The following is a 13183-nucleotide window of genomic DNA, read 5'->3' as shown; positions in this document are numbered from 1 at the left end:
CATTTGTTGTTAATATTCAGTGTTTTATTGTTCATAGTTAATATTGTAAATCCCACGTAAAAGAGGAGCGATGTTCATATGTTGTTAATATTCAGTGTTTTATTGTTCATAGTTAATATTGTAAATCCTGGTTTCCTTATTTTAATGTACATTTTGGGTGTCCCATTCAGTAAAAAAACTGTAAAGTTCCATTCCGTTTTTTTGAGGTGGTCTGTTTTTAGAACTCTATGGGACATTGTGACTTTTGGCATTAGTGTTCCTGAAAAAAAGGAGCCATACAGAAGATTTTTACAGTTAAATGTGTTCATATCATTTATATACACACACATTGACCCCCCCCAGGCACATTTTTGCTCTCAATGTGGCCCCTAAGTCAAAAATATTTGCCCAGCTCTGCACTGTGCCATACCAGCTTTATTTATAAAGCTTTTTCACACCAGCCACAGATGAAAATAAAGGCCTCTACACCAAAATATGTCAAATTTAAAGGAAAGCATAAAACATAAGCAAAATTAAAAACACATGTTCAAAGTGAGAATGGTTGGATGAAATAGTAAGTGAGAATAAAAACCAAGTTTCCTAAAGCTGGGTTGGAAGCCAATGGAAAAGTGGCATTAAATAAGGGACCATAAAGATGGAGATCTTCCATATTTTAGGGACTGCAACAGCAAAGTCATTGTCCCCTCTGAGCTGGCACTTTGATTTTGGTACCTCCATGACCAGCTGACCTGAGACCTGAGAGACCGGACGTTATATTTGAAGTGTCTTTTCTAAAAATGTAGACATGAGGCGGTGAGAACAGTTTTAATAAGTAAAAGCAGTCCAAGGGGCTGAAAATAGGAGCAACGTCCTTGAATGTTATCTGGAAAAGATAACGAAACAACCTTTGCTTCTTCCTATTATATTGTAGTATTGTTCCCGTGACCGAAACTCTCTAATAACTAAAGTTCCTTGGGTGAATAATGTAAACTCACTACACCGGTATGTTTTAGTGCTTTCATGGTGAGTTCACTGACAGATATAAGTAAGAACTTTACACTACTTTATATTAGAAATGGCAACAGTGGAGGATGAATGTCACATAACAAGAAGATAGAGAAAAAGAGGAAGATTATCCACTACGGACTACAAAGGCGGACACGCGCACATTTTCAGAACTTATGCAGATCTCAAATACAGATCAGCAGGTACCAGAAGGTATGAAGGTTTTTTTGCATAATATTGCGAAACAAAACGGCAGATAATATGTCTTACCTTATACACACACCATAATAATACTCCTATGTTGAAGCACAGTACAATCCATCAAGCGGTGTGGCTTCATAGCTTACCAAAGTCCTACTAAAACATTTTCATAGATTTTTGAGCCGTGTAATGTTCTATAGAATGTTGGTGTATTTTACTTGAGTCATATTGCAGTTTACACGTATCTCATGTGTGACTGCCGTCATATTGCAGTCTACACGTATCTCTTATTTGTGACTGCCATCATATTGCAGTCTACACGTATCTCTTATGTGTGACTGCCATCATATTGCAGTCTACACGTATCTCTTATGTGTGACTGCCATCATATTGCAGTCTACACGTATCTCTTATGTGTGACTGCCGTCGTAGTGCAGTCTACACGTATCTCTTATGTGTGACTGCCATCATATTGCAGTCTACACGTCTCTCTTATGTGTGACTGCCATCATATTGCAGTCTACACGTATCTCTTGTGTGTGACTGCCATCATATTGCAGTCTACACGTATCTCTTATGTGTGACTGCCATTATATTGCAGTCTACACGTATCTCTTATGTGTGACTGCCATCATATTGCCGTCTACATGTATCTCTTATGTGTGACTGCCATCACATTGCAGTCTACATGTATCTCTTATGTGTGACTGCCATCATATTGCAGTCTACACATGTCTCTTATGTGTGACTGCCATCGTAGTGCAGTCTACACGTATCTCTTATGTGTGACTGCCAGCATATTGCAGTCTACACGTATCTCTTATGTGTGACTGCCATCATATTGCAGTCTACACGTATCTCTTATGTGTGACTGCCATCTACTGGTTGCACTTATTATACCATGTACCAAATAAAATAGCTTCGAGGTCGGTAAGCACAACCAAAATTATTCTGTACATCAGGACCTGTGTGAGGTGCACTGTCGAGTTTTGAGAATGAAAGGATTTTAAGTGCGCCTTATAGTCGGAAAAATACGGTAGATTGAAGTAACAAATGACAGCCTTGTGGCGGAAGTAGAAATACAGCAAATCCTACAAAATGTGGTGCTAAGAAGAGGACTACTTTGTGTGCTAGGAACCTTCAGACCCTGGTGAAGTGCATCACGCTGCGACGCACCAAGTGCAGCGAGGTGAACGGGCGCCCCCTGGTGACGCTGCCTGAGAAGTGCGTGTGCGTGGAGCAGGTGGAGCTGAGCGCTGCCGAGCGGGAGGAGTACGAGCTGGCGCGCAACGAGGGACGACACACCATTAGCAGGTTTGCGTCAAGTTGAATACTGGCCCACGCTGTTGTTCCTCATTCGGGTTTTTGTTTTTTCCCCCCCACCAGATACGTGGCCGAAGGGACGGTGTTGAGGAATTACGCCGACGTCCTGGCCATCCTGATGAGGCTCCGACAGCACTGCTGCCACCCTGACCTGCTGGCACACACCTCCACCGACTCAGGTAGCACCGTCCTCATCCCCTACCACTTTCATGTTATCCAAAAACACCTACAAAATATGTCAAATGTGTGATATCAGACCTTTTCGCCATTGTTGACATCAGCGGATTATCCATATATTGTAGTCTGACGTTGTAGTCAGTAAGAGCCTTTTTCTCTATCCTTGTCTGCGATGTGCACATATATATATATATATATATATATATATATATATATATATTATACCCGCAGACAGCGATGTACAAAATGTGCAAATATTAAGAGGACAGTGGTGACTTTTGGGGGGAGAAATTCCAACTGGAGCAGCAGCGCGAGGCAAATGTGAAATCAAAGGAAAGAACTAGAGTCCGTCCCTAAACATAAGAACAGTCTATAATAACACCAGAAAAAAGATGCTAGATTTGTTGCTTGTCGTTTTTGATAAAGAAGGTCACTAAAAGTCTCTACACCAGGGGTCCCCAAACTTATTGACTCGGGGGCCACATTGGGTTAAAACAATTTGGCCGGGGGCCGGTGTGTGTGTATATATATATGTCTGTGTGTGTGTGTGTGTGTGTGTGTGTGTGTGTATATATATATATGTATGTATGTATGTATGTATGTATGTATGTATGTATGTATATATATACAGGTAAAAGCCAGTAAATTAGAATATTTTGAAAAACTTGATTTATTTCAGTAATTGCATTCAAAAGGTGTAACTTGTACATTATATTTATTCATTGCACACAGACTGATGCATTCAAATGTTTATTTCATTTAATTTTGATGATTTGAAGTGGCAACAAATGAAAATCCAAAATTCTGTGTGTCACAAAATTAGAATATTACTTAAGGCTAATACAAAAAAGGGATTTTTAGAAATGTTGGCCAACTGAAAAGTATGAAAATGAAAAATATGAGCATGTACAATACTCAATACTTGGTTGGAGCTCCTTTTGCCTCAATTACTGCGTTAATGCGGCGTGGCATGGAGTCGATGAGTTTCTGGCACTGCTCAGGTGTTATGAGAGCCCAGGTTGCTCTGATAGTGGCCTTCAACTCTTCTGCGTTTTTGGGTCTGGCATTCTGCATCTTCCTTTTCACAATACCCCACAGATTTTCTATGGGGCTAAGGTCAGGGGAGTTGGCCGGCCAATTTAGAACAGAAATACCATGGTCCGTAAACCAGGCACGGGTAGATTTTGCGCTGTGTGCAGGCGCCAAGTCCTGTTGGAACTTGAAATCTCCATCTCCATAGAGCAGGTCAGCAGCAGGAAGCATGAAGTGCTCTAAAACTTGCTGGTAGACGGCTGCGTTGACCCTGGATCTCAAGAAACAGAGTGGACCGACACCAGCAGATGACATGGCACCCCAAACCATCACCCAACCATGCAAATTTTGCATTTCCTTTGGAAATCGAGGTCCCAGAGTCTGGAGGAAGACAGGAGAGGCACAGGATCCACGTTGCCTGAAGTCTAGTGTAAAGTTTCCACCATCAGTGATGGTTTGGGGTGCCATGTCATCTGCTGCTATATATAAGATATATATATTGGATATATATATATATATATATATATATATATATATATATTATATATATATATATATATATATATATATATATATATATATATATATATATATATATTAGATATATATAGCGCACTTTCTGCGCGCGCGATGTCACGTTATCAATGAGAAAATGCATTTATAGACAATATGATTTGCCTGAGCGGCTAGGAGACACAGTGAGTAGCAACGCTTACAAAGTGCATAAGAAAAGACAGGAAAAAAAAACCAAAAAACATTTTTTTATTTTTTTTTTATTTTTTTTTATTTTTAATTTTTTTAATTCTTGGAACTTCCCGTGGGCCTGATTTTGGACACTGGGCCCCAGTTTGGGGACCCCTGCTCTACACACTTGAAAAATTCTCAACAAAGTACCTTGTGTAGTAATAAGCAGCAACACTTAAAAATATAGCAAAACGATATAATACAAAATTGAAGTGCTCCCCCTCTGGTCAACATATGAAATAACAAGTGTGTGTAAAAATTTGAAGTGCTCCCTTTCTGGCCAACATGTGTAATAACAAGTGTGTGTAAGAAATTGAAGTGCTCCCCCTTTGCTCAACATATGAAATAACAAGTGTGTGTAAAAACCCCTCTGGTCAACATATGAAATAACAAGTGTGTGTAAGAAATTGAAATACACCCCCTCTGGTCAAAATTGATTAAAAAAAAAAGTATGTATATAGAGACATACTGTAATAACTTGAAGTAAATAATGAATGAACCAATTAAATACACACAAAAAAAAAATTAACTAAAGTTGTCTATGCCATGATTGTAATAGTCCGGCCCGGGTGTGCACAGATTGTCCTCCACGCGGCCCCTGAGCTAAAATGACTGACACCCGTGCACGAGTTCATTAGTTGGAGCCTTTTTGATAACCGCCATCTCTTGTTAGACGTTGCAACCACGCCTGCCGAGCTGCGAGAGCGCCTGATTGCCAAGCTCCGTGTGGTTCTGGCCAGCGGCTCGGACGAGGAGTGCTCCGTGTGTCTGGACTCTGTGCGCCTGCCCGTCATCACGCACTGCGCCCACGTCTACTGCCGGCCCTGCATCGCCCAGGTCATCGGGACGGAGCAGGTGAGCGGCGCGGCGTTGCACCCTTTACCTCTTTTGTCTCCCGCTGACTTGTAAACGTGCGACTGGCAGGAGAGCGCTCGCTGTCCTCTGTGTCGGAGCGACATCAAGATCAGCGAGCTGGTGGAGTTCCCGCAGGAGGAGGCGGGGGAGGAGAGCAGTGGGAGTCCCGGGAAGTGGAGGAGCAGTTCAAAGGTCATCTTCAACAGTCCGGCACATTCCGTAGAAATGACGTGCCTTGACACCTTTTTGTGCACGGCAGGTACACGCGCTGATGGCAAACATGCTCAGGCTGCAGAGAGAAGACAGCAGCATCAAATGTCTGGTCGTCTCGCAGTTCACTCGCTTCCTCAGCATCCTGGAGACGCCGCTCAGGTAAGGCATCAACAAAAGTATCCATACTTCCATACCAACACAAACATTACATCATAGTAAAGCAACAACATAGTAACACACTATGGGTGTCAAAAGTATCCATACTTCCATGCCAACACACAAACATTACATCATAGTAAGGCAACAACATAGTAACGCACTAGGGGTGTCAAAAGTATCCATACTTCCATATCAACACACAAACATTACATCATAGTAAGGCAACAATATAGTAACACACTATGGGTGTCAAAAGTATCCATACTTCCATACCAACACACACACATTAAATCATAGTAAAGCAAAGTAGTAACAAAGTAGGGGTGTCAGAAGTATCCATAATTCCATACCAACACACAAACATTACATCATAGTAAGGCAAGGTAGTAACAAACTAGGGTTGTCAAAAGTATCTGTACTTCTATACCAACACACATTACATCATATTAAGACAACAACGTAACACTAGGGGTGTCAAAAGTTGCCATATACAACACACAAACATTACATCATAGTAAGGCAAGGTAGTAAAACTAGGAGTGTCAAAAGTATCCATACTTCCATAATAACACACAAACATTACATCATAGTAAGGCAACAACATAGTAACACACTATGGGTGTCAAAAGTATCCATACTTCCATGCCAACACACAAACATTACATCATAGTAAGGCAACAACATAGTAACACACTATGGGTGTCAAAAGTATCCATACTTCCATGCCAACACACAAACATTACATCATAGTAAGGTAACAACATAGTAACACACTATGGGTGTCAAAAGTATCCATACTTCTATACCAACACACAACATAGTAAGGCAACAATATAGTAACACACTAGGGGTGTCAAAAGTATCCATACTTCCATACCAACACACAAACATTACATCATAGTAAGGCAAGGTAGTAACACACTCAGGGTGTCAAAAGTATCCATACTTCCATATCAACACACAAACATTACATCATAGTAAGGCAACAACATAGTAACACCTTAGGGGTGTCAAAAGTATCCATACTTCCATACCAACACACACACATTCCATCATAGTAAGGCAAGGTAGTAACACACACACTAGGGATGTCAAAAGTATCCATACTTCCATATCAACACACAAACATTACATCATAGTAAGGCAACAACATAGTAACACCTTAGGGGTGTCAAAAGTATCCATACTTCCATGCCAACACACAAACATTACATCATAGTAAGGCAACAACATAGTAACACACTATGGGTGTCAAAAGTATCCATACTTCTATACCAACACACAACATAGTAAGGCAACAATATAGTAACACACTAGGGGTGTCAAAAGTATCCATACTTCCATACCAACACACAAACATTACATCATAGTAAGGCAACAACATAGTAACACACTATGGGTGTCAAAAGTATCCATACTTCCATACCAACACACAAACATTACATCATAGTAAGGCAACAACATAGTAACACACAATGGGTGTCAAAAGTATCCATACTTCCATGCCAACACACAAACATTACATCATAGTAAGGCAAGGTAGGAACACACTCAGGGTGTCAAAAGTATCCATACGTCCATATCAACACACAAACATTACATCATAGTAAGGCAACAATATAGTAACACACTAGGGGTGTCAAAAGTATCCATACTTCCATACCAATACACAAACATTACATCATAGTAAGGCAAGGTAGTAACACACTCAGGGGGTCACAAGTATCCATACTTCCATATCAACACACAAACATTACATCATAGTAAGGCAACAATATAGTAACACACTAGGAGTGTCAAAAGTATCCATACTTCCATATCAACACACAAACATTACATCATAGTAAGGCAACAATATAGTAACACACTAGGGGTGTCAAAAGTATCCATACTTCCATACCAACACACAAACATTACATCATAGTAAGGCAACAACATAGTAACACACAGTATCCATACTTCCATACCAACACACAAACATTACATCATAGTAAGGCAAGGTAGTAACACACACACGAGGGATGTCAAAAGTATCCATACTTCCATATCAACACACAAACATTACATCATAGTAAGGCAACAATATAGTAACACACTAGGGGTGTCAAAAGTATCCATACTTCCATACCAACACACAAACATTACATCATAGTAAGGCAAGGTAGTAACACACTCAGGGTGTCAAAAGTATCCATACTTCCATATCAACACACAAACATTACATCATAGTAAGGCAACAACATGGTAACACCTTAGGGGTGTCAAAAGTATCCATACTTCCATACCAACACACACACATTAAATTTTAGTAAAGCAAAGTAGTAACAAACTAGGGGTGTCAGAAGTATCCATAATTCTATACCAACACACAAACATACATCATAGTAAGGCAAGGTAGTAACAAACTAGGGGTGTCAGAAGTATCCATAATTCTATACCAACACACAAACATACATCATAGTAAGGCAAGGTAGTAACAAACTAGGGGTGTCAAAAGTATCTGTACTTCTATACCAACACACATTACATCATATTTAGACAACAACGTAACACACTAGGGGTGTCAAAAGTTGCCATATATAACACACACATTACATTCATACAGGTAAGGCGACACCGTAGTAATACACTACACTAGAGGTGTCAAAAGTATCCATACTTCCATACCAACACACAAACATTACATCATATTAAGGCAAGGTAGTAACACACTAGGGGTGTCAAAAGTATCCATACTTCCATTCCAACACACAAACATTACATCATAGTAAGGCAAGGTAGTAACACACTATGGGTGTCAAAAGTTTCCATAATACAACACACACACACACACTACATTCATACAGGTAAGGCAACAACGTAACACACTAGGGGTGTCAAAAGTTTCCATAATACCACACACATTACATTCATACAGGTAAGGCAAGGTAGTAACACATTAGGGGTGTCAAAAGTTTCCATACTTCCATACCAACACACAGACATTACATTTATACAGGTAAGGCAACAACATAGTAACATACTGAGTCGTCAAAAGTATCCATACTTCCGACATCATAGTAAGGCAAGGTAGTAACACACTAGGGGTGTCAAAAGTTTCCATAATACAACACACACACATGTTGATAGAGGTAAGCCAACAATTGCATCAGTACACGATGATGCCTTGAAGGCAGGGAGTGTCTTCAATAGTTTCTATGTGTGGTTTGTTGAGTCAGCACTCCACTCATATGTGGACATGTTGAGGTAGACTTTTTACTCATGGTATAATAAAATATATGAAATATGATAACTAATTATAAATAATGATATTAAATATTACAAATATTAATACAAATATTGTTTTTATTGTATATACTTTACAAACTCCACAACACTGCTGTTCTTTTAAGAATATTGAATTGTTGTTTTATGAGCATAGTAATGTTTGTTTTGGTTCTAGAACATCTTGTATCCAGATGTTTGAATGGTGTTATTAAATACTTTCAAACACTTGTCAATGAAGTAGGGAATTTAAAAGTACATAGTTCAGTTTTTACATTTTGATGGTGGCATGGAATAAATGTAGAGAATAATGTGTATGACTACTAAAATAGTGTTAACATTCATAGGTATGACTACTAAAATAGTGTTAACATTCATAGGTATGACTACTAAAATAGTGTTAACATTCATAGGTATGACTACTAAAATAGTGTTAACATTCATAGGTATGACTACTAAAATAGTGTTAACATTCATAGGTATGACTACTAAAATAGTGTTAACATTCATAGGTATGACTACTAAAATAGTGTTAACATTCATAGGTATGACTATTAAAATAGTGTTAATAGGTATGACTACTAAAATAGTGTTAACAGTCATAGGTATGACTACTAAAATAGTGTTAACATTCATAGGTATGACTACTAAAATAGTGTAAACATTCATAGGTATGACTACTAAAATAGTGTAAACATTCATAGGTATGACTACTAAAATAGTGTTAATAGGTATGACTACTAAAATAGTGTTAACAGTCATAGGTATGACTACTAAAATAGTGTTAACATTCATAGGTATAGTGTTAACATTCATAGGTATGACTACTAAAATAGTGTTAACATTCATAGGTATGACTACTAATATAGTGTTAACATTCATAGGTATGACTACTAAAATAGTGTTAATAGGTATGACTACTAAGTGTTAACAGTCATAGGTATGACTACTAAAATAGTGTTAACATTCATAGGTATAGTGTTAACATTCATAGGTATGACTACTAAAATAGTGTTAACATTCATAGGTATGACTACTAAAATAGTGTTAATAGGTATGACTACTAAGTGTTAACAGTCATAGGTATGACTACTAAAATAGTGTTAACATTCATAGGTATGACTACTAAAATAGTGTAAACATTCATAGGTATGACTACTAAAATAGTGTAAACATTCATAGGTATGACTACTAAAATAGTGTTAATAGGTATGACTACTAAAATAGTGTAAACATTCATAGGTATGACTACTAAAATAGTGTTAACATTCATAGGTATGACTACTAAAATAGTGTTAATAGGTATGACTACTAAAATAGTGTAAACATTCATAGGTATGACTACTAAAATAGTGTTAACATTCATAGGTATGACTACTAAAATAGTGTTAACATTCATAGGTATGACTACTAAAATAATGTTAACATTCATAGGTATGACTACTAAAATAGTGGTCCACACTAACATTCATAGGTATGACTACTAAAATAGTGTTAACATTCATAGGTATGACTACTAAAATAGTGTTAACATTCATAGGTATGACTACTAAAATAGTGTTAACATTCATAGGTATGACTACTAAAATAGTGTTAACATTCATAGGTATGACTACTAAAATAGTGTTAACATTCATAGGTATGACTACTAAAATAGTGTTAATAGGTATGACTACTAAGTGTTAACAGTCATAGGTATGACTACTAAAATAGTGTTAACATTCATAGGTATGACTACTAAAATAGTGTTAATAGGTATGACTACTAAAATAGTGTTAACATTCATAAAATAGTGTAAACATTCATAGGTATGACTACTAAAATAGTGTTAATAGGTATAACTACTAAAATAGTGTTAACATTCATAGGTATGACTACTAAAATAGTGTTAACATTCATAGGTATGACTACTAAAATAGTGTAAACATTCATAGGTATGACTACTAAAATAGTTAACATTCATAGGTATGACTACTAAAATAGTGTTAACATTCATAGGTATGACTACTAAAATAGTGTAAACATTCATAGGTATGACTACTAAAATAGTGTTAATAGGTATGACTACTAAAATAGTGTAAACATTCATAGGTATGACTACTAAAATAGTGTTAACATTCATAGGTATGACTACTAAAATAGTGTTAACATTCATAGGTATGACTACTAAAATAGTGTAAACATTCATAGGTATGACTACTAAAATAGTGTAAACATTCATAGGTATGACTACTAAAATAGTGTAAACATTCATAGGTATGACTACTAAAATAGTGTCAATAGGTATGACTACTAAAATAGTGTAAACATTCATAGGTATGACTACTAAAATAGTGTTAACATTCATAGGTATGACTACTAAAATAGTGTTAACAGTCATAGGTATGACTACTAAAATAGTGTTAACATTCATAGGTATGACTACTAAAATAGTGTTAACATTCATAGGTATGACTACTAAAATAGTGTTAACATTCATAGGTATGACTACTAAAATAGTGTTAACATTCATAGGTATGACTACTAAAATAGTGTTAACATTCATAGGTATGACTACTAAAATAGTGTTAACATTCATAGGTATGACTACTAAAATAGTGTTAACATTCATAGGTATGACTACTAAAATAGTGTTAATAGGTATGACTACTAAGTGTTAACAGTCATAGGTATGACTACTAAAATAGTGTTAACATTCATAGGTATGACTACTAAAATAGTGTTAATAGGTATGACTACTAAAATAGTGTTAACATTCATAAAATAGTGTAAACATTCATAGGTATGACTACTAAAATAGTGTTAATAGGTATAACTACTAAAATAGTGTTAACATTCATAGGTATGACTACTAAAATAGTGTTAACATTCATAGGTATGACTACTAAAATAGTGTAAACATTCATAGGTATGACTACTAAAATAGTGTTAATGGGTATGACTACTAAAATAGTGTTAACATTCATAAAATAGTGTAAACATTCATAGGTATGACTACTAAAATAGTGTTAATAGGTATGACTACTAAAATAGTGTTAACATTCATAGGTATGACTACTATAATAGTGTTAACATTCATAGGTATGACTACTAAAATAGTGTTAACAGTCATAGGTATGACTACTAAAATAGTGTTAACATTCATAGGTATGACTACTAAAATAGTGTTAACATTCATAGGTATGACTACTATAATAGTGTTAACATTCATAGGTATGACTACTAAAATAGTGTTAACATTCATAGGTATGACTACTAAAATAGTGTTAATAGGTATGACTACTAAGTGTTAACAGTCATAGGTATGACTACTAAAATAGTGTTAACATTCATAGGTATGACTACTAAAATAGTGTTAATAGGTATGACTACTAAAATAGTGTTAACATTCATAAAATAGTGTAAACATTCATAGGTATGACTACTAAAATAGTGTTAATAGGTATGACTACTAAAATAGTGTTAACATTCATAGGTATGACTACTAAAATAGTGTTAACATTCATAGGTATGACTACTAAAATAGTGTAAACATTCATAGGTATGACTACTAAAATAGTGTTAACATTCATAAAATAGTGTAAACATTCATAGGTATGACTACTAAAATAGTGTTAATAGGTATGACTACTAAAATAGTGTTAACATTCATAGGTATGACTACTAAAATAGTGTTAACATTCATAGGTATGACTACTAAAATAGTGTTAACATTCATAGGTATGACTACTAAAATAGTGTTAACATTCATAGGTATGACTACTAAAAAGTGTTAACATTCATAGGTATGACTACTAAAATAGTGTTAATAGGTATGACTACTAAGTGTTAACATTCATAGGTATGACTACTAAAATAGTGTTAATAGGTATGACTACTAAAATAGTGTTAACATTCATAGGTATGACTACTAAAATAGTGTTAACATTCATAGGTATGACTACTAAAATAGTGTTAACATTCATAGGTATGACTACTAAAATAGTGTTAACATTCATAGGTATGACTACTAAAATAGTGTTAATAGGTATGACTACTAAGTGTTAACATTCATAGGTATGACTACTAAAATAGTGTTAACATTCATAGGTATGACTACTAAAATAGTAATAATAGGTATGACTACTAAAATAGTGTAAACATTCATAGGTATGACTACTAAAATAGTGTAAACATTCATAGGTATGACTACTAAAATAGTGTTAATAGGTATGACTACTAAAATAGTGTT

General features: G+C 35.9%; 1 protein-coding gene across 2 annotated transcripts in view; it reads left to right on the top strand.

Annotated features, from left to right (window-relative positions):
- The window catches only part of hltf (helicase-like transcription factor), an 86410-nt gene that overhangs the window by 54677 nt on the left and 18550 nt on the right, over positions 1-13183 (top strand). For both annotated transcript variants that reach the window (XM_061924460.2, XM_061924459.2), the window contains 5 exons: positions 2320-2499; positions 2572-2687; positions 5135-5316; positions 5386-5508; positions 5576-5688. In XM_061924460.2, coding sequence (XP_061780444.1) covers positions 2320-2499; positions 2572-2687; positions 5135-5316; positions 5386-5508; positions 5576-5688 — 714 coding nt within the window. The remainder of the gene's footprint in view (positions 1-2319; positions 2500-2571; positions 2688-5134; positions 5317-5385; positions 5509-5575; positions 5689-13183) is intronic.

This window comes from Nerophis lumbriciformis, linkage group LG29 (genome assembly GCF_033978685.3).
Source record: "Nerophis lumbriciformis linkage group LG29, RoL_Nlum_v2.1, whole genome shotgun sequence".
Taxonomy (NCBI): Eukaryota; Metazoa; Chordata; class Actinopteri; order Syngnathiformes; family Syngnathidae; genus Nerophis; species Nerophis lumbriciformis.
Note: the sequence above shows the minus strand (reverse complement) of the source record. Positions and strands in the feature narration are given on the sequence as shown.